This window comes from Delphinus delphis, chromosome X (genome assembly GCF_949987515.2).
Source record: "Delphinus delphis chromosome X, mDelDel1.2, whole genome shotgun sequence".
NCBI classification, from domain to species: Eukaryota; Metazoa; Chordata; class Mammalia; order Artiodactyla; family Delphinidae; genus Delphinus; species Delphinus delphis.
In genome coordinates, this window is record NC_082704.1 from 88090231 (window position 1) to 88112735 (window position 22505).

Genomic DNA, 22505 nt, shown 5'->3' on the forward strand with positions numbered 1-22505 from the left:
GTGGTTTTGAATCCAATTTAAAGATTATACCAGTTGTAACTGATTTCTCTGTTTCCTAAAATAGGGTTCTAGTGAATCAATAGCATAGTGTGTAGATTAGAAAGAAGGCTATGAATTTTTCCACTCCCAGCATCCATGCCCCTGAAAGGCACATTATAGATTGCCGCATCAAAAGATGGAATCTATTTTTCCACCTGTTGCATCTGGGTTGGCCACATGACTTGCTTTGGCCAATGGGGTATTGGCATATGTGACACAAGGAGAGACTTCAAAAGAACTTGTGCATTGGAGCTTGTCATCGCCTGTTTCTCCTGAAAACCTACCTGCCTCTATGTAAACATGTCCTGGCCTGAGAGCCTCATGACCCAGTCAGCCCTGTTGCCACAGCTACTGCCATCCAAACTCTAGAAACACAGCCACTAGCTGATGGGGAGCCAACTGCAGAGGTACGAGGGAGCCCAGCTGAGACCAACAGAAGAACCTGCCCAGCTGAACCCAGACCAAGTTACAGACTTGTGAGCCATGTAAGTGGTTGGTGTGTTAAGTCACTCACTATGTTTTGGAGTGGTTTGTTATGCAGCAGTGGTTAACTAACACACATAGACTCTCAAGTTTTTATTCTCTTTAAATTCTAGAAGGTGCACTTCTTAGTCAGAGAAGTAACAAAGGGCACATGTATCAAGAAATAGTAGTGTCTGCTTAATCTCCTGATACAAGTAATTGCTATCACTTTTGATTTTTTTAATCATATTTTCCTCTTGTCTCTTCCCATGCTGACACTGCGTTCGTAGGGGTTAGGTTAAGCAGAGGGCGTGACTGGCAGTGGTAAAGAAAAAGTTATTCATGACATTTGTTAGAGAACAGTAAGGCAAACTTTATTCAGTACCATTGCTAGAGGTGTAGAGCCCACTGCTATGGGGTTTTGCAGTGGGGGAGGGAGATTGGGCTCAACTCTGAATACAGCAAAGAAGGTGGGAATTTATAGTCAAGGAGCAGGGACAGGTTAGTAGCAGGGTGGGGGGTGGGGGAAGAGGGGTAGTCAGAGGATGGAAAATTACTAAGAATCCTCACAGGTCAGGCCAGAGTGATCAGACATCACCTGGGGGATGGTGGGGTATGAGGAACCCTATCAGACATGGAGGGTAATCAGATATGAAGGATGGAGGATTCTGGCTAAACTGACTTAGGATTCTTGCTAAAATTAGACAATGCAGAGATGAACACAGAAGCCCAAAAGTCAAGGCTGAGTTGAGGAGAGGGTTCAGAAGAGCCTGCCTGACTAAAGTTTGGTCAAGGAGAGACTCTCTGTCAGTGGTTAAGGGACAGAACGTGAAAATGGGCACTTTCAGCCTCTGTTTTCCACCCTACACTAGAGGGCACAGAGCCAAATAGCCAAAACTCCCTGCCCTCACAGCCACTGACCCTGAAGTCTTCAAAGACTCCTCTCTGTGCCCACCATCTTCAGAGAGCAGCCTGCACTCCTCAATCTCCTGTGTCTTTTCCTGGGACAAGGGTTCCTTACAGCAGCAGAAGGAGAGCATCCAGGGCCAGCTTCTCTGTGGTTGCACAGGGCCCACATTCAGAAGGCTCCCTGTGCTGAAAAGAGTTAACACAGCAGGCCAACTGCTTATCCTTGGAAAGGGCTGCTAGCAAGTTTGGCTCTTGGCTGGAGTCCTGGAACTTGGATTTCGGAAGGATTCTCACCATTCCCAGAACTGATAAGGGCGGCTCACTGTGCCTAGACTGTTTGTGCAAACATTAAGGTTTATGCTGAACACCTGCTTGCCTTCTGGGAGTCTGGAATTCGGGGATGTGTGAAGCAAGGAGTGCCTATGTGACCAGCCCCCGGTAAAAACCCTGGGCACTGTATCTATAAGGACCACCTGTAGTTGGCAACATTTCACATGTGTTGTCACAAGTCGTTTGTGATTCCACTGGGAGCAAACTCCTGGAAAATTGCCCCTGGTCTCCCCTGGACTTCTCCCCATGCACCTTTTCCCTGGGCTGATTGTGCTTTGTCTCCTTTCGCTGTGATAAATCTTAGTTGTGAGTACAACCATACGCTGAGTGCTGTGCACCCTCCCTGTGAATCATCGAACCTGGGGATGAGCTTGGGGACCCCTGATCCAGCCTCACACTTGGAGATTAATGCTCTGTGGTCACCATCTTGACATTCTTAATAATTTTACCTTTGCATTGGTGTTTCCTAAGTGAAGTCAGATGGGACAATGGAGCATGCTCCAGAGGCTTAGGGCCTCCCATCTCCCTGGGATGGTTTCCACTGCCCCCCTGCCCCCGGCCACCCAGGATCACTGCTGCACCCTGCCCCCAGCAAGGACCTAGGCACAGGCATGCGAACCTGCACATGTGCCCTGTGGCGTCTCAAGGTGGGGCAAGGTGGCTGGGGTCATTGCCAGGGCTAACAGCTCCTCAGCACGTTTAGTGGATGACTCAGGGGGTGTTGGGAAGCCAAGCCTCTCACCCACCACCAATCCAGATACTGAGCAGGTCTAGGCACAGAAGTTGCAGTCCTTTGGGAGTCATTCCTTTTCATCTGCTGTGGATTGTAGCAGTGAGCCCTTTGGAAGGGGAGCTGCCTGGAGAGACTTCACCGCCACACAGTATTGCTTGTCAATCTGGCAGCTGGAGGGGGGAGGGAACCCAGAAGCTGGAGAGCCACATGGACCCAGTCTCAGGGCAAAGCCCCAGGGTCCCTGTTCACAGACCCTTCAGGTCTGCATTTAACCCACAAGATGCATGCCCAAGGGAACAGGACTTTAAATAGCAAATAGGGACTTCCCTGATGGTCCAGTGGGTAAGACTCCACGCTCCCAATGCAGGGGGCCAGGGTTCAATCCCTGGTCAGAGAACTAGATCCCACATGCCTGCCACTACTAAAGATCCTACATGCCGCAATGAAAAGACCCGGTGCAGCGAAAGTAAATAAGTAAATTTTTAAAAATAGCAAATAAAAGGAACATGACAAGTGTAAAGAGAGACTATGGAAGAGAAGAAAAGGCCTTATATTTTGTACCTTTAATAGCACATTTTTCCTGCTTTTTGAAAAAGATGTCTCATATTTTCATTTTGCATTGGGCCACACAAATTCTGTAACCCATCCTGACAACAGCTGAATATGTTGAGCTCTTGGCACTTTGCCTGAATCATCTTCTTTCATCCTCACAAGTGTCCCCCATGCTTTTGGACTGATATCCTAGAACTGTGTTTTTCAATTTTTTCAACCATGACTCTGAGTAAGAAATATTTTACATCATGACCCATACATATAAATGAATCAAATGTTTCACTAAATAACACTTACTGTTGGGGGATTGATCAAGATGGTGGAGAAGGAGGACATGGAACTCACCTCCCCCCATGAACACATCAAAAATTCATCAACGTGTGGAAAAATTCTCACTGGAAACTAACTGGAAACTGGCAGAAAGAGTCCTGTACAACCAAGGCTTTAAGACATATGTAATCAAGCAGGAAGGGAATAAAAACGATTGAGTCAGGACCTGTGTCCCTGGGAGGAGACTCAGAAGAAAAGGGGGATTACACAGGTGGAGATTCCCCACCCTGGAGAGTGGGCGGTTGGAGTCACATATTGGGTATCCCAGTCCTGGGGTCCAACACAGGGGAGACAAGCCCCTTGGCTAGTTGGAGGGTCACTGAGACTAACAGGAAGGCTGTGGGAAGCCTGGACTCCACTTGTGAGGACCACACAAGTGCTGGCTTGCTCATGAGGCAGGGGAAGAGGGCGGATTGAGGACTGCTCCAGTGACTGCCCAGTTTCCTGTGACTACCCTGGGGCGTGCCCCAGCCTGAGGCAAGCAAACACTCCAGCCCACTTACATCACCTCCCAGCTCTGCACTGAAGCGAGGGCTGCCACAACCAGGGAGAGAGCTCAGCTATGGGACATTGAAGAGACTCTAACACAGGACAGTGTCTGAGTGGGGCAGGGGTGGCCAGTGCTGGTGCTTACACAGGCAGTGCATCAGGATTGTCCTTATCTCTAACAGTGGTGGACTGCCACAGCCCCTCCAGCTCTGTAGGGCAACAGGGCAACAGGGCAATGGAGGCTGGGGACAGTGATTGGCTGTGAGGGACAAATTCCTAGAAATGTACAATCTCTCCTAAGACTGAACAAGGAAGAAATAGAAAATATGAACAGACAAATTACCACTAAATATCAGCAAAAACAAACAAACAATAAAACCTCCTGACAAACAAAAGTCCAGGACCAGATGGCTCCACAGGTGATTTCTACCAAACGTTTAGAGAAAAGTTAACACCTATCCTTCTCAAATCATTCCCAAAAAATTGCACAGGAGGGAACGTTTCTGAACTCATTCTAGGAGACCAGCAACACCCTGATACTAAAACTGGACAAAGATATCACAGAAAAAGAAAATTACAAGCCAACATCACTGATGAACATAGCTTCAAAAGTCCTCAACAAAATATTAGCAAACCAAATTCAACAATACATTAAAAGGGTCATACACCATGATCAAATAAAATTTATTCCAGGGATGCAATGATGGTTCAGTATCTGCAAGTCAAACAATGTGATACACACATTAACACACTGAAGAATAAAAATCATATGGTCATCTCAATAGATGTAAAAAAAACTTTTGACAGAATTCAACATCCATTTAAGATCAAAACTCTCAACAAAGTGGGTATAGAGAAAACATACCTCAATGTAATAAAGGCCATATATGACAAGCCCACAGCTGACATCGTACTCAATGGTGAGAAGCTGAAAGCATTTCCTCTAAGATAAGGAACAAGACAAGGATGCCCACTCTCACCACTTTTATTCAGCATAGTATTGGAAGTCCTAGCCACAGCAATCAGATGAGAAAAAGAAATAAGACATTTGAATCAGAAAAGAAGAAGTAAACTGTCAGTATTTGCAGATGACGATACTATACATAGAAAATCCTAAAGACACGGCCAAAAAACTACTAGAACTCAATGAATTTAGTAATGTTGCAAGATACAAAATTAATATGTAGAAATCTATTGTGTTTCTATACACCAACAACAAACTATCAGAAATAGAAGTTAAAAATCAATCCCGTTCACAATCATCAAAAAGAAAAAAATACCTGGGAAAAAATCTAACTAAGGAGGTAAAAGACCTGTACTTGGAAAACTATAAGACACTGATGAAAGAAATTGAAGATGACACAAACAGATGGAAAGATATACCATGCTCATGGATTGGAAGAATTAATACTGTTACTATGACAATACTACCCAAGGCAATCTACAGATTCAATACAATCCCTATCAAAATACCACTGGCATTTTTCACAGGACTAGAACAAATAATTCTAAAATCTGTATGGAAACACAAAACACCCTGAATAGCCAAAGTAATCATGGGAAAAAATAACAAAGTTGGAGGTATCATGCTCCCTGGTTTCAAACTATACTACAAAGCTACAGTAATCAAAACAGTATAGTACTGGCACAAAAACAGACACATAGATCAATGGAACAGAATAGAGAGCCCAGAATTGAACCCAAACTTACATGGGCAATTAAACTACAACAAAAGAGGCAAAAATATACAATGGGGAAAAGACAGTCTTTTCAATAAATAGTAGAACAGCTGCATGAACCAAACTGGACTACTTTTTCACACAATATACAAAAATAAACTCAAAATGGATTAAATACTTAAATGTAACACCTGAAACCCTAGAAATTCTAGAAGGAAACATAGACATATGCTTTTTGACATTGGTCTTAGCAATATTTTTTTTTGAATATGTCTCCTCAGGCAACAGAAACAAAAGCAAAAATAAACAAATGGGACTACATCAAACTAAAAAGCTTTTACACAGTGAAGGAAACTATCAACAAAATGAAAATGCTGCCTACCAAATGGGAGAAGATATTTTCAAATGACATATCCAATAAGGGTTACTATCAAAAAATATACAAAGAACTCATACAACTCAACATCAAAAAAGCAACCTGATTTTTAAAAATGGACAGAGGGTCTGAATAGACAGTTTTCCAAAGAAGACGTAGAGATGGCCAACAGACACATGAACGATACTCAACATCACTAATTATCAGGAAAATGCAAATCAAAACCACAATGACATATCACCTCACACCTGTCAGAACAGCTTGTATCAAAAATACAAGAAATATGGGCTTCCCTGGTGGTGCAGTGGTTGAGAGTCCACCTGCCGATACAGGGGACACGGGTTCGTGCCCTGGTCCGGAAGGATCCCACATGCTGCAGAGCGGCTAGGCCCGTGAGCCATGGCCACTGAGCCTGCACGTCCAGAGCCTGTGCTCCGCAACGGGAGAGACCACAACAGTGAAAGGCCCGCGTATGGCAAAAAAAAAAAAAAAAGAAGAAAAAATACGAGAAATAACAAGTGTTGGCAAGGATGTGGAGAAAAGAAAAGCCCTTGTTCACTGTTGGTGGGAATGTAAATTGGTGCAGCCACTATGGAAAACAGTATGGACATTTTTCAAAAAATTAAAAGTAAAACTACCATATGATCCAACAATTCCACTTCTTGGTATTTCTCTGAAGAAAGGGAAAACATTATTTTGAAAAGATATGTGCACCCCTATGTTCATTACAGCATTATTTACAATAGCCAAGATATGGAAGCAACCTAAATGTCCATCAATAGACGAATGGATAAAGAAGTTGTGTATATACACAACTGAATATTACTCAGCCATAAAAAATAATGAATCTTGTCATTTTTGACAACATGGATGGCCCTCAAGGGCATTGTGCTAAGTGAAATAAGTCAGACACAGAAAGACAAATACTGTCTGATTTCACTTATATATGGAATCTAGAAACAAAACAAATGAACAAACATAACCAAACAGAAACAGAATCATAGATATAGAGAACAAACAGGTGTTTGCCAGAGGACAGGAGTAAAATAAGTGAGGGAGATTAAGAGGTACAAACTCAGTTACAAAATAAATGTTCATTGAAATGAACAATGTGGGAAATATAGTCAATAATTATGTAATATCTTTGTGTGGTGACAGATGACAACTAGACTTATCATGGTGAACATTTTGAAATGTGTAGAAATATTGAATCAGTATATGTGTACCAGGAACTAACATAGTGTTGTAGGCCAATTATACTTCAAAAGCAAACTCATAGAAAAAGAAATTAGATTTGTGGCTATCAGAGGCAGAAGGCAGTGGGGAGAGGGAATTAGAGGGAGGTAGTCAAAAGGTACAAACTTTCAGTAATAAGACAAATAAGTACTAGGGATGTCATGTACAACATGATAAAGGTAATTAACAGTGTGGTATGTTATATAGGAAAGTTCTTAAGAGAGGAAATCCTAAGAGTTCTCATCACAAGGAAAAAAGGGGTTTTTTCTCTATTTCTTTAAACTTGTATGTATATGAGATGATGGATGTTCACTAAACCTATTGTGGTAACCATTTCATGACATATGTAAGTCAAATCATTATGTTGTACATCAAAAAACAAAAAAAAAACAAAAACAAAGCTACCACATGAAATGCCACATCTCCCTTCTCTCATGTTGTAGAATCTTTTTGCCAATTTTAATGCCCGTGACTAACAGAAGTGCCGCAGGGTACAAAGATTTTTCCAGCTATAGTATTGGCTAAATCTATAGATGATAATAAGCCACTTTGGGAGCATGTACTTGTGATCATTAGCCAGGGGACCCCCACACAGTTTGTGTATCTGTTAGTTCAGGCCTATGAGGAGCTGGTTGGGGGAGCCCAATTCACCCCAACTCTTTCTCTTTCAATAAGCAGTCAAGGCACAGAACTAAGATTTGCTCCTCCACAACAAAAAGCTGCCTCTTTTGAGTGTTTCACAAGAAAGGAAAGGAAACTGCAGTTTGAAAATGGTTTGGGAATGAGAAGACTTCTGAAGAAAAGCACTGAGGGCCCATCCTAACCTGCTGGTCTGCTGTTAAGGATCATATTTCAACCATCCTTGGCAACTGTGCAAAGAGTTTGCCTGTTGGCTCTCATCTCTTTGCTGAGCAAAAGACCTTGCAAATAGAAGACACTAACTGATTGATCTCATGCAGACCACAGAAGCCTTTTCCAAGAGAAGACAGTAAGGAAACACAATTAAAAAGAAACCGGAAGGATTGTCCCCAGTCCCAGGTCCTCAGGGGCCATTGAAGTTTGTTCCACTGGTTGGAACATAACTGCTGTGGCTCATCTGATTTCACATTTTGTCTGGTGCAAGTCATCTGGTTTCGATCACAAGACAGGCAGAGTAAGCAACTACAGCTGGATTGACACAAACCCTCAACCACTCCTGGAAAACTAAGCACAAATATACTTTATGACAACATCAATAATACCATGTCCCGCTAGGAAAGAAAACATAGCCCAGGCCTCAATTCCCCATCCAGAGCTTTCCATACTATAAGAGGAATCAGGCAACCTAAGACTTTCACAGGAAGACTGGTTAGGGTAGAGATCATCTTAGCATTTCTGAGGGGATGTGAGGAACACTAGCTTGTGAAAGTTTCTGCTAGAAAGTGTTCCTTGTTCAAAAACTTGTAGGAAACATTGAGTACTATTCCCTTCTCTTGGAATTTCATAGAACATTTTGACGTTTTAAGAGCTCTAAAAAGCCCTGCAGTTAAACACAACAGCAGCAAAACCACATTTATACAACCAGAGAAGCCTTTATTCTTGTAAAACCTATGAGCATTCTTAGATTTGTTTTCTCATGGAACACAATTCAAGAAACACCAAGGCTCATCCACATGTATCTTCCCACTCAGCAGCTCCATTCTTTTTTTTTATAATTTATTTTATTGAAGTATAGTTGATTTATAATGTTGTATTAATTTCTGCCATACAGCAAAGTGATTATATATACATTCTTTTTCATATTCTTTTTCATTATGTTTTATCATAGGATATTGAATATAGTTCCCTGTGCTGTACCGTAGTACCTTGTTGCTTATCCATTCTATATATAATAGTTTGCATCTGCTAATCCCAAACTCCCAGTCCATCCCTCCCCCACCCCCCTCCCCCTTGGCAACCACAAGTCTTTTCTCTATGTATCTGATTCTGTTTCTGTTTTGTAGATAAGTTCACTTGTGTCATATTTTAGATTCCACGTATCATATGGTATTTGTCTTTCTCTTTCTGACTTACTTCACTTAATATGATAATCTCTGGTCCATCCATGTTGCTGCAAATGGCATTATTTTGTTCTTTTTTTGTGGAACAGCTCAATTCTTGATGCTGAGTCAATCTGGAGGACAACACTCTCAGAAGATCAAGGTGGCCCCAGGCCCATTTGAGCCTGATGTTGACATCAACCCCAGGGCAGAGCAGTGAAAGTCCTTCCCTTGGGAGGAGCAGCCTGGTGTATGTAGGGCGGTGCTCACTAAACTGAACCCAGACCCCTGGGTTTAAGTCTAGATCAGGAACTTCAGAAGAAGCCCTAAAAATATTATATGCCCCACCCCGTATATACTATAATTCAAAATAAACTCAAATAGTAAAATAAATATAAGGAAGCATAACAGAATTCTGAATGCTTCCATAATAACAACCTCAATATTTGAAATAAATTCTTGCCAAAAAATTAATACTCCTGCTCTGCCATTGCCCTAAACACTAGTCCTGCCAGCATTCCTACCCCAGGATCTGCCATCGTTGACCCCAAGCTCATCAATTGAACTCTTTTGGCCCCAGTTAAAATGGCATAAGAGGTTAAACTAGTCTAGATAATTGTTACAATTACTTCCAGCTCTAAAGTTCTGTGATTCTTCCTGATGTATTAACTAGTCCCAACATTGGAGGATGAAAGTTTTTCCCGAAGTAATTCCCTAGGTGCCTATGGTAGGACACACTGCTGGCTTCTCACCTTGGTGGAAACTGTGGATGTTCAGCCCACCTGCCCTTGGTACTTCCTTCATTCCCATCCTGACTGATGGCTTCCAACTTCAAACAGTGCAACACTTTGACTGAGATCTTCCTCTGACTATTGACAGCCTATGTGGGGCAGGCTGGAACTACCATGGAATTAATATCCCCTAGAGCAGCCTTCAACCAATGGCGGATGAGAGTTGATCTGTAATACCCCAGCTCCCTGCCCCTCAGTTGGAATAACTCCAATGTGTGTGCTCTCCACTATCTCCCAGAATTCCCCAGTAGGACTGAATCCCAGTTGCCCACAGTGGCAGCTAGCTTGGCAATGTACTCTTTCTTGGCTTCTTTCATTTCCCTCTCTTAGCTCCCTCCTCCCCTACCAGTATTTCCTGAGATCACCTCTCAATCCTCAAATCCTTGTTTCAGAGTTCGTTTCTGGGGAACCCAAACCAAGACACTACTAGCCAGCATTCATTTCCCTACTTTTTTCCTCCCTAACCACACCTTGTTTTGGTTTAGCTGTCCACCCTGCAAGAAAATGTACTCCTACATGGTAATCTCAGTCCTCTTCACAGTGATGGGGTAGGATTTTATCCAATTCTAGCCAATGAGATCTGAAGAGAGACTTCCGGGAAACAGTTTCTTGCTCCAAGAAAAGAGATGTCTCCTATTCTTCTACTAGGAGTTGACATGTCTGAATGTGAGGCCCCAAAGTGCAGCCACCAATTTATGAACAGGGGAGCCAGCCTGGAGGGAAAACGGACTGACTTAACATGCAAAGTGGAGAGGTGGCAAGATCCTGTCTCTTTTATTATTATTATTATTATTATTATTATTATTATTATTATTATTATTATTATTATTTTGGCCACATGGCACGGCTTGTGGATCTTAGTTCCCTGACCAGGGATTGAACCCGTGCCCTCGGCAGTGAAAGCACGGAGTCCTAACCACTGAAGATCCTGTCTCTTTGATGATGTATTTGAGCTGCTGGAGCCCACTAAATCTCTGGACTTCATACATGAGATAATAGATTTTGTAGTATTTAGACAAATATCAGTAGGAATATTCTGTTATTTGCAGTTACAGATATCCTATCTGATATACCTTCCAAGATTTCAGGAATAAAACCAAAATGTTTGTTTTGAAACTTTGCCACTTGAGAAATTAAATCCTGCATAATTTTTAGCAGATGTCTTAATAATAGGGACTGGTTCAATTAATTACGGCACATATTATACATCCATGAAAAATTCCGCTTTAGGAAAAATAATGACACAGAAAATTATTTCAGTGTATTTTTAAGTTAAAAAGCAAGTATGGGGCTTCCCTGGTGGCGCAGTGGTTGAGAGTCCGTCTGCTGATGCAGGGGACACAGGTTCGTGCCCCGGTCCGGGAAGATCCCCCATGCCATGGAGTGGCTGGGCCCGTGAGCCATGGCTGCTGAGCCTGCGTGTCCGGAGCCTGTGCTCCACAACAGGAGAGACCACAGCAGTGAGAGGCCCGCGTACCACAAAAAAAAAAAAAAAAAAAAAAAAAGCAAGTGTGGTGTAAATGCATTAAAAAAAATTACAGTTCATATCCAGAACCATTAATGTTCACTTTAATTTTTTTTCATCTACCAAGTTTTCTATTAAGAAGATGTACTGCTTTTATTATTTAAAAAATAAAAGGACACAATATTTGAAAAAGTAACATAGGCTCCTTCAAGTGTTCCTTCTCTTTCCTCTCTGTCAGGGGAGGAACCAAATGTCCAGCATCAAAGGACACACTGAGGGGCAGAAAGTGTCCAGAGTTCTGCAGCAGCCTAAGTTTCAAAAGGTCAGCTTCATGAGGTGTTCAGGGCAGAGCTTTCACAGAAGCCATAAAAGATAACCATTTCTTTTGCTACTCAAGGGTTATGGGCAATGTAAGAAGGCGTCCGATAGCCTGATGGACATATCTACATTTGCCTTCCTGCCTGAGCCACTGACCATTGGGATAACAGAAGATGCAAAAAAACTAGTCTCCTGGTTTCAGGAGAGGTGGCAGGGTTTGAGGACCATCTTCTAGGAGCTAAGTTACTGGAGAGGAGGTAGGGTTTTTTCTTCTGGTTTTGTTTGTTTGTTTGTTTGGGGGTTTTTTTTCGGCAAGATGGAAGAAAAATATCCAAAAGCGAAGCCAGAATAAGAAAGCAGAGAGGAGGGACCTTCAAGACGGTGGAAGAGTAAGACATGGAGATCACCTTCCGCCCCACAAATACATCAGAAATACATCTACACGTGGAACAACTCCTACAGAACACCTACTGAACGCTGGCAGAAGACCTCAGACCTCCCAAAAGGCAAGAAACCCCCCACGTACCTGGGTAGGGCAAAAGAAAAAAGAATAAACAGAGACAAAAGAATAGGGACGGTACCTGCACCAGTGGGAGGGAGCCGTGAAGGAGGAAATGTTTCCACACACTAGGAAGCCCCTTCGCGGGCGGAGACTGCGCGTGGCGGAGAGGGGAGCTTCGGAGCCGCAGAGGAGAGCGCAGCCACAGGGGTGTGGAGGGCAAAGCGGAGAGATTCCCGCACAGAGGATCGGTGCCGACCAGCACTCACCAGCCCGAGAGACTTGTCTGCTCACCCGCTGGGGCGGGCGGGGCTGGGAGCTGAGGCTCGGGCTTCTGTCGGAGCCCCGGAAGAGGACTGGGGTTGGCGGCGTGAACACAGCCTGCAGGGGTTAGTGCACCACAGCTAGCCAGGAGGGAGTCCGGGGAAAAGTCTGGACCTGCCGAAGAGGCAAGAGACCATTGTTTCCGGGTGCCCGAGGACAGGGGATTCAAAGCACCACCTAAACGAGCTCCAGAGATGGGTGCGAGCCGCGGCTATCAGCGCAGACCCCAGAGACGGGCAGGAGACGCTAAGGCTGCTGCTGCCTCCACCAAGAAGCCTGTGTGCGAGCACAGGTCACTCTCCACACCTCCCTTCCAGGAGCCTGTGCCGCCCGCCACTGCCAGGTTCCCGGGATCCAGGGACAACTTCCCAGGGAGAAAGCTCGGTGCGCCTCAGGCTGGTGCAACATCACGCCAGCCTCTGCTGCCGCAGGCTCGCCCCGCATCCGTACCCCTCCCTCCCCACGGCCTGAGTGAGCCAGAGCCCCCGAATCAGCGGCTCCTTTAACCCCCGTCCTCTCTGAGCAAAGAACAGACGCTCTCCGGCGACCTACACGCAGAGGTGGGTCCAAATCCAAAGCTGAACCCCGGGAGCTGTGAGAACAAAGAAGAGAAAGGGAAATCTCTCCCAGCAGCCTCAGGAGCAACGGATTAAATCTCCACAATCAACTTGATGTACCCTGCATCTCTGGAATACCTGAATAGACAACAAATCATCCCAAAATTGAGGCGGTGGACTTTGGGAGCAATGATATATATGTATTTTTCCTTTTTCTCTTTTTGTGAGTGTGTATGTGTATGCTTCTTTTGTGATTTTGTCTGTATAGCTTTGCTTTTACCATTTGTCCCAGGATCCTCTCTGTCCGTTTTTTTTGTTTTGTTTTGTTTTGTTTTGGCCAGTTTTCTTTTGAATAGTTTTTAACACTTGTTTTCATTGGTGGATTTGTCTTTTGGGTTGGTTGCTCTCTTCTTTATTTCCTTCTTTTTTTTTCCTTTTCTTATTATTTTTTAATTTTTAATAATTATTTTTTATTTTAATAACTTTATTTTATTTTTTTTCTTTCTTTCTTTGTTCCTCCCTTTTCTTCTGAGCCGTGTGGCTGACAGGGTCTTGGTGCTCCAGCCAGGTGTGAAGCCTGTGCCTCTGAGGTGGGAGAGCTGAGATCAGGACATTGGTCCACCAGAGACCTCCCAGCTCCACATAATATCAAACAGTGAAAGCTGTCCCAGAGATCTCCATCTCAATGCTAAGATCCAGCTGCACTCAACAACCAGCAATCTACAGTGCTGGACACCCTATGCCAAACAACTAGCAAGACAGGAACACAACCCCACCCATTAGCAGAGAGGCTGCCTAAAATCATAATAAGGCCACAAATCCCCCCCAAAACACACCACCAGACATGGACCAGTCCACCAGAAAGCCAAGATCCAGACTTATACACCAGAACACAGGCACTAGTCCCCTCCACCAGGAAACCTACACAACACACTGAACCAACCTTACCACTGGGGACACACACCAAAAACAATGGGAACTACGAGCCTGCAGCCTGCAAAAAGGAGACCGCAAACACAGTAACGTAAGCAAAATGAGAAGACAGAAAAACATACAACAAGTGAAGGAGCAAGGTAAAAACCCACCAGACCAAACAAATGAAGAGGAAATAGGCAGTCTACCTGAAAAAGAATTCAGAGTAATGATAGTAAAGATGATCCAAAATCCTGGAAATAGAATGGAGAAAATACAAGAAATCTTTAACAAGGACCTAGAAGAAATAAACAGCAAACAAACAATGATGAACAACACAATAAATGAAATTAAAAATTCATTAGAAGGAATCAATAGCAGAATAACTGAGGCAGAAGAACGGATAAGTGTCCTAGAAAAAAATATAGTGGAAATAACTACTGCAGAGCAGAATAAAGAAAAAAGAATGAGAACAATTGAGTACAGTCTCAGAGACCTCTGGGACAATATTAAACACATCAACATTCAAATTATAGGGATCCCAAAAGAAGAAGAGAAAAAGAAAGGGACTGAGAAAATATTTGAAGAGATTATAGTTGGAAAGTTCCCTAATATGGGAAAGGAAATAGTTAATCAAGTCCAGGAAGCGCAGAGAGTCCCATACAGGATAAATCCAAGGAGAAACATGCCAAGAAACATATTAATTAAACAAAATTAAAAACAAAGAAAAAATATTAAAAGCAGCAAGGGAAAAACAACAAATAACATACAAGGGACTCTCCATAAGGTTAACAGCTGATCTTTCAGCAGAAACTCTGCAAGCCAGAAGGGACTGGCAGGACATATTTAAAGTGATGAAAGGGAAAAACCTGCAACCAAGATGACTCTACCCAGCAAGGATCTCATTAAGATTTGACAGAGAAATTAAAACATTTACAGACAAGCAAAAGCTGAGAGAATTCAGCACCACCAATCCAGCTTTACAACAAATGCTAAAGGAACTTCTCTAGTCGGGAAACACAAGAGAAGGAAAAGACATAGAAAAACAAGCCCAAAACAATTAAGAAAATGGTAAAAGGAACATACATATTGGTAATTAATTTATATTTAAATGGATTAAATGCTCCATTCAAAAGACATAGACTGGCTGAATGGATCCAAAAACAAGAGCCGTATATATGCTGTCTACAAGAGACCCACTTCAGACCTAGGGACACATACAGACTGAAAATAAGGGGATGGAAAAAGATATTCCATGCAAATGGAAATCAAAAGAAAGCTGGAGTAGCAATTCTCATACCAGACAAAATAGACTTTAAAACAAAGACTATTACAAGGGACAAAGAAGGACACTACATAATGATCAAGGGATCAATCCAAGAAGAAGATATAAAAATTATAAATATTTATGCACCCAACATAGGAGCGCCTCAATACATAAGGCAAATGCTAACAGCCATAAAAGGAGAAATCGACAGTAACAAAATCATAGTGGGGGACGTAACACCCCAGTTGCACCAATGGACAGATCATCCAAAATGAAAATAAATAAGGAAACACAAGCTGTAAATGATACATTAAACAAGATGGACTTAATTGATATTTATAGGACATTCCATCCAAAAACAATAGAATACTCTTTCTTCTCAAGTGCTCATGGAACATTCTTCAGGATAGATCATATCTTGGGTCACAAATCAAGCCTTGGAAAATTTAAGAAAATTGAAATTGCATCAAGTATCTTTTCCAATGACACCACTATGAGACTAGATATGAATTACAGGAAAAAGTCTGTAAAAAATACAAACACATGGAAGCTAAACATACACTACTTAATAGCCACGAGATCACTGAAGCAATCAAAGAGGAAATCAAAAAATACCTAGAAACAAATGACAATGAAAACACAACAACCCAAAACCTATGGGAAGCTACAAAAGCAGTTCTAAGAGGGAAGTTTATACCAATACAATCCTACCTCAAGAAAGAAGAAACATCTCAAATAAACATCCTAACCTTACACCGAAAGCAATTAGAGAAAGAGGAACAAGAAACCCCCAAAGTTAGAAGAGGAAAGAAATCATAAAATCAGAACAGAAATAAATGAAAAAGAAATGAAGGAAACAATAGCAAAGATCAATAAAACTAAAAGCTGGTTCTTTGAGAAGATAAACAATATTGATAAACCATTAGACAGACTCATCAAGAAAAAAAGGGAGAAGACTCAAATCAATAGAATTAGAAATGGAAAAGGAGACGTAGCAACTGACACTGCACAAATACAAAGGATCATGAGAGATTACTACAAGCAACTATATGCCAATAAAATGGACAACCTGGAAGTAATGGACAAATTCTTAGAAAAGCACAACCTTCGGAGACTGAACTAGGAAGAAATAGAAAATATAAACAGAACAATCCCAAACACTGAAATTGAAACTGTGATTAAAAATCTTCCAACAAACAAAAGCCCAGGACCAGATGGCTTCAAAGGCAAATTCTATGAAACATTTAGAGAAGAAGCTAATGTCTATCCTTCTCAAACTCTTCCAAAATATAGCAGAGGGAGGAACACTCCCAAACTCATTCTATGAGGCCACCATCACCCTCATACCAAAACCACACAAAGATGTCACAAAGAAAGGAAACTACAGGCCAATATCACTGATGAACATAGATGCAAAATCATCAAAAAAAATACTAGTGAACAGAATCCAACAACCCATTAAAAGGATCATACACCATGATCAAGTGGGGTTTACCCCAGGAATGCAAGGATTCTTCAATATACGCAAATCAATCAATGTGATAAACCATATTAAAAAATTGAAGGAGAAAAACTATATGATCATCTCAATAGATGTAGAAAAAGCTTTCAACAAAATTCAACACCCAATTATGATAAAAACCCTGCAGAAAGTAGGCATAGAGGGAACTTTCCTCAACATAATAAAGGCCATATATGACAAACCCACAGCCAACATAGTCCTCAATAGTGGAAAACTGACACCATTTCCACTAAGATCAGGAGCAAGACAAGGTTGCCAACTCTCACCACTATTATTCAACATAGTTTTGGAAGTTTTAGGCACAGCAATCAGAGAAGAAAAAGAAATAAGAGGAATCCAAATTGGAAAAGAAGACGCAAAACTGTCACTCTTTGCAGATGACATGATACTATCCCTAGAGAATCCTAAAGACACTAACAGAAAACTACTAGAACTAATCAATGAATTTGGTAAAATAGCAGGATACAAAATAATGCACAGCAATGTCTTGCATTCCTATACACTAATGATGAAAAATCTGAAAGAAAAATTATCAAAACACTGCCATTTACCATTGCAACAAAAAGAATAAAATACCTAGGAATAAACCTACCTAAGGAGACAAAAGACTTGTATGCAGAAAAGTATAAGACACTGATGAAAGAAATTAAAGATGACACCAACAGATGGAGAAATATACCATGTTCTTGGATTGGAAGAATCAACATTGTGAAAATGACTATACTACCCAAAGCAATCTACAGATTCCCTATCAAACTACCACTGGCATTTTTCACAGAACTAGAAAAAAAAGTTGCACAATTTGTATGGAGACACAAAAGACCCTGAATAGCCAAAGCAATCCTGAGAAAGAAAAACGGAGATGGAGGAATCAGGCTCCCAGACTTCAGACTATACTACAAAGCTACAGTAATCAAGACAGTATGGTACTGGCACAAAAACAGGAATATAGATCTATGGCACAGGATAGAAAGCCCAGCGATAAACCCACACACATATGATCACCTTATTTCTGATAAAGGAGGCAAGAATATACAATGGAGAAAAGAGAGCCTCTTCGATATGTGGTGCTGGGAAATCTGGACTGCTACATGTAAAAAGAATGATATTAGAACACTCCCTAACACCATACACAAAAATAAACTCAAAATGGATTAACGATCTAAATGTAAGTCAGACACTATTAACCTCTTAGAGGAAAACATAGGCAGAACACTCTATGACATACATCACAGCAAGATCTTTTTTGACCCACCTCCTAGAGAAAGGGAAGTAAAAACAAAAATAAACAAATGGGACCTAATGAAACTTCAAAGCTTTTGCACAGCAAAGGAAACCATAAACAAGACGAACAGACAGCCCTCAGAATGGGAGAATATATTTGCAAATGAAGCAACGGACAAGGGATTAATCTCCAAAATTTACAAGCAGCTCATGCAGCTCAATAACAAAAAAAACAAACAACCCAATCCAAAAATGGGCAGAAGACCTAAATAGACACTTCTCCAAAGAAGGTATACCGATTGCCAACAAACACATGAAAGGATGCTCGACATCACTAATCATTAGAGAAATGCAAATCAAAGCTACAATGAGGTATCACCTCACACCAGTCAGAATGGCCATCATCAAAAAATCTACAAACAATAAATGCTAGAGAGGGTGTGGAGAAAAGGGAACCCTCTTGCACTGCTGGTGGGAATGTAAATGGATTCAGCCACTATGGAGCACAATATGCAGGTTCCTTAAAAAACTAAAAATAAAGCTACCATACGACTCAGCAATCCCACTACTGGGCATATACCCTGAGAAAACCATAATTCAAAAAGAGTCATGTACCTCAATGTTCTTTGCAGCTCTATTTACAATAGCCAGGACATGGAAGCAACCTAAGTGTCCATCAACAGATGAATGGATAAAGAAGATGTGGCACATATACACAATGGAATATTATTCAGCCACAAAAAGAAATGAAATTGAGTTTTTTGTAGTGAGGTGGATGGATCTAGAGTCTGTCATACAGGGTGAAGTAAGTCAGAAAGTGAAAAACAAATATCGTATGATAACAGATATATGTGGAATCTAAAAAAAAAGAAAAAAAATGGTTCTGAAGAACCTAGGGGCAGGACAGGAATAAAGACTCAGACGTAGAGAATGGAGTTGAGGACACAGGGAGGGAAAAGTGTAAGCTGGGACGAAGTGAGAGAGTAGCATGGACATATATACACTACCAAATGTAAAATAGATAGCTAGTGGGAAGCAGCCGCATAGCACAGGGAGATCAGCTCGGTGCTTTGTGACCACCTAGGGGGGTGGGATAGCGAGGGTGGGAGGGAGGTGCAAAAGGGAGGAGATATGGGGATATAGGTATATATACAGCTGATTCACTTTGTTATATAGCAGAAACTAACACACCATTGTAAAGCAATTATACTCCTAAAGATGTTTAAAAAAAGAAAGAAAGAAAGAAAGCAGAGAAAAATCAAACCCAGCATCACAAGGGTGATGGTGAATAGAGAAAAATAACACAGGGTTATGGAGGAAGAGAAACAGTACCAAGAAGCCCAATGGCTGGCAACCTCTCCTAGGTGAGTCCTGGACATCTGAAGTTGCTGGCACTTCATGACAACATACAGATCTTCACAGGCACCAGCAATTCATGCATTGGTCCCTGATGAGCAGAGCAAAGAGGGCACAGGTTAGTCCCATGTGACTGATTCAGAAGGATGCCATGTTCCTTGGGTATGTTCCCAAAATATGTGGAAAGCCTTCTGAGAACCCAGAGCCACTTCTGCACATCTGGGGATGCAAATTAGACTCCCTGAAACCACCAGTACAAACTCACGCCACATCTCGAGAGGCATTGTGGTAGAGTAGATGGTGCCCTGTGTTATGCTTTCAGAGGAGCTGAGTTCAAGCCTCAGGTCTGGTACGTACTAGCTGTGTGACATTTGTTGTCCATTAAACATCTCTAAACCTCAGTTTCCTCATCTATAATAATAATTATTAGCTTTGCATCCTCCTCCTTCACAAGTTTCTTATAAGAATCTAGGGGAATAATAAATATGAAAGTGCTTTATAAAACTACAGAAGTCTCCACATTGTAAGGTATTATTAGAGATTTTAAAGTCCTGGTCAGGAAAATTGTAAAGTGAGGAACTAGGGATGGTAAACATGCTAAGGGCAAAATTTTTTAACCATGCTCATCTAAAGAAGAACCACAAAAGAATAGATCTACCCCCTTGAATAAGATGGTGCAGACAGAGAGAAAGCTGAACCCTATCAGGTTGCCACCTTTTACATCAAGGGGAACAATTTTTAAATATTAAAGAGTAGGGTTAATATTTTTTGAGAAAGAATCAAAGCCCAAGAGAGCTGAGGGAATTATGAGATCTCTTCCTTGGGACTTCATGTTAAACAAATTATTTCTCAGCCCCCCTCCAAAAATAAACTTAGACATTTGATCCTAGGACTAATGTCAGGAGAGCATAGAAGAATCATTTTTGTGTCATTTGGGCCCTCCAGGAATCAGACTCTTGAGATGCAGTTAGGAGTGCAAGAGGTTTAGAGATTTGCAGATGCCTGGGGAGAGGAAGCCGTTTGGGGCAGGGAGTACCTAAAACCACGATGCAGATCTGACAAAGCCTCAGCCAACCTAGCAGGGAGCTCTGGACCACAGATTCCTCATTAAAGGAATTCTGATCGGCAGAGATGGCCAGACCTTACTACTTCCACTATGCTCAGTCATTGGCTAGGGGCTGCCCAGGAAGAGTCTGGCCTCAGCTCAAAAGCTGAGCTGGATCCTGAAGGGCTAACAGTTGGGGAGCATCAGCTAACTGCACTCTTCACGGTTGATCCACACCTTCTTTCATGAAAGGAGATAGAGCAGCGCACCTCCACAGCTGCTACAATATTGAATAAGGGAGATGCCAGAAGACTGAAGATGTTCAGGGGTTTTTTTAAGGTGACCTCTAGAAAGTCTAGGCTGGATACTGAGCAAAACTACTGTTTGTGAGCACTTACAATGGGCAGTGGAGATCAGTAAGGGTCAGTAGGGGTTCACCAAGAAAATCCCGTGATAGCTCATCTCACTGTTTTTTACATTACTAGTCTGGCATACTCACGTCAGGAGAACGCTGGTGATATAGTACCAGATTTCAGTAAGATATTTATCAAAATCTAAGGCTATATCCTTATCATCAAGATGGAAATATGAGAACTGGGTAATAGTTTCGTTGGGCACATTCTGATATTCTAAAGCAATCATATCCATGGAGATCAATTAATAAGACCTATGTTAGCAGTTAATGTTTTAAATTCAAAGATCCAAAACCAGGATTTGTATCTTCCTCCAACGCCAGCTCATCTTCCTCATTCTCGGCACCTATCAATGGTATTATATTTTCCTAGACAGCCAGATTTGAAAACTCTGAGTTTCCGTGGATTTTTGCTTCTCCCTTATTCTCTTCATTGACTCAGTTTCCAAGTCATGGAGACCATGCTTCTTATTACCCCTCACATTTATCCCTTTGCTTTCATTCCTACTGCCATGTCCTTGGTCTCAGGCACCATTTCTTCAAACCGACTCCATGTCATGCCCAGTGTCCTTCACACATTAATCCATCCCACATCATTCGCATTGACCTTCCCTGCCACTCCAAACCACTGGCCTCCTAGCCAAGGCCCCTTCAGTGGGGTCCTTCATTTATGCCTCACCATTTGCCCATGTGTCCCACCCCTGGGATCAAACAAATCAAAATACTTCTTTTATTGTTTCTCCTCCTGGCAGTCGGCTGCCTTGCAGATTTCTTCAGTGCTGAGCCACAGATTTTTTTAATCTTCAGTGTTTCTGAAATTAGGAAGCCCCTTATACTCAAAGTCACAAGAAAACTGTCAGCCTCGGAATTAAAGAAGAAGTTATAAAAGGCTCCTTGCTGCCTGTGACTGAGAATTTTGCAATGTGTAGAAGGGATTAGTTCATCTAATTGTCATTGCAGCTGTATATTAACTTGGATCCCTAATTTTTACTTAAAATGAGGCAGCATATGCTATAAACTGCTCTGGAGGCTTGAGGCAAAAGAGATAAAAAATCTCTGCCCTGGTGGAGTATACATCATGAAGAATTGTTGCTAGGTTCTGAAAAATCTGTCCCAGGGGCTGGTTGACTCTTAAGGAAGCTCTTTAACTTCTAGTGACAAATAACTCAATTATGGGAAAAAGTGAAACTATGGTTCCAACCAAATAAGTCATGCAAGCAAAACCTGATATATTTTGTGTGGCAGAAAAGCATTTGAAGACAGTAACCTGTGTTTTTTTACCCTTGTATTTTCCTCTTTCTGCCCCTCCCATCCCCTACCAATTCAAGCAGACAGTCCCTTTCTCATTCCGTCAGGGGGAGAATGTGGCAAGTTAGAAAGTAAATATGGCCTCTTGGTGGACTAGGAATGCAAGAGTAAGGGAGTGGCAAACCCCAGAAAGGAAGTGACACTCAAGGTTCATCTAAAGGCGTGGTGGGCGGTCTTGCAGGCTGAAGCATGAGCCCCAAGTAGAGTTTGAAGGGATTAAGAAGCAACTTGGACTAATCATAACAGGCCCCATGGCGGGCAGTGGTACCAAACATTTCCACCCAGTGGCTGAATGTTGAGTAAATCTCACCGAACCACAATGAAATTCCAGAAGAGAAGGGAAGAACTCAAG

At 41.9% G+C, this 22505-nt stretch overlaps 1 protein-coding gene across 1 annotated transcript in view; it reads left to right on the forward strand.

The window, feature by feature from the left end:
• The first annotated feature begins 435 nt into the window (after positions 1 to 435).
• Positions 436 to 22505, forward strand: part of DIPK2B (divergent protein kinase domain 2B) — a 70455-nt gene continuing 48385 nt past the window's right edge. The window contains exon 1 of the mRNA XM_060001968.1: positions 436 to 524. Within this exon, the coding sequence (XP_059857951.1) occupies positions 523 to 524 (2 nt within the window). The 5' untranslated portion in view covers positions 436 to 522. The remainder of the gene's footprint in view (positions 525 to 22505) is intronic.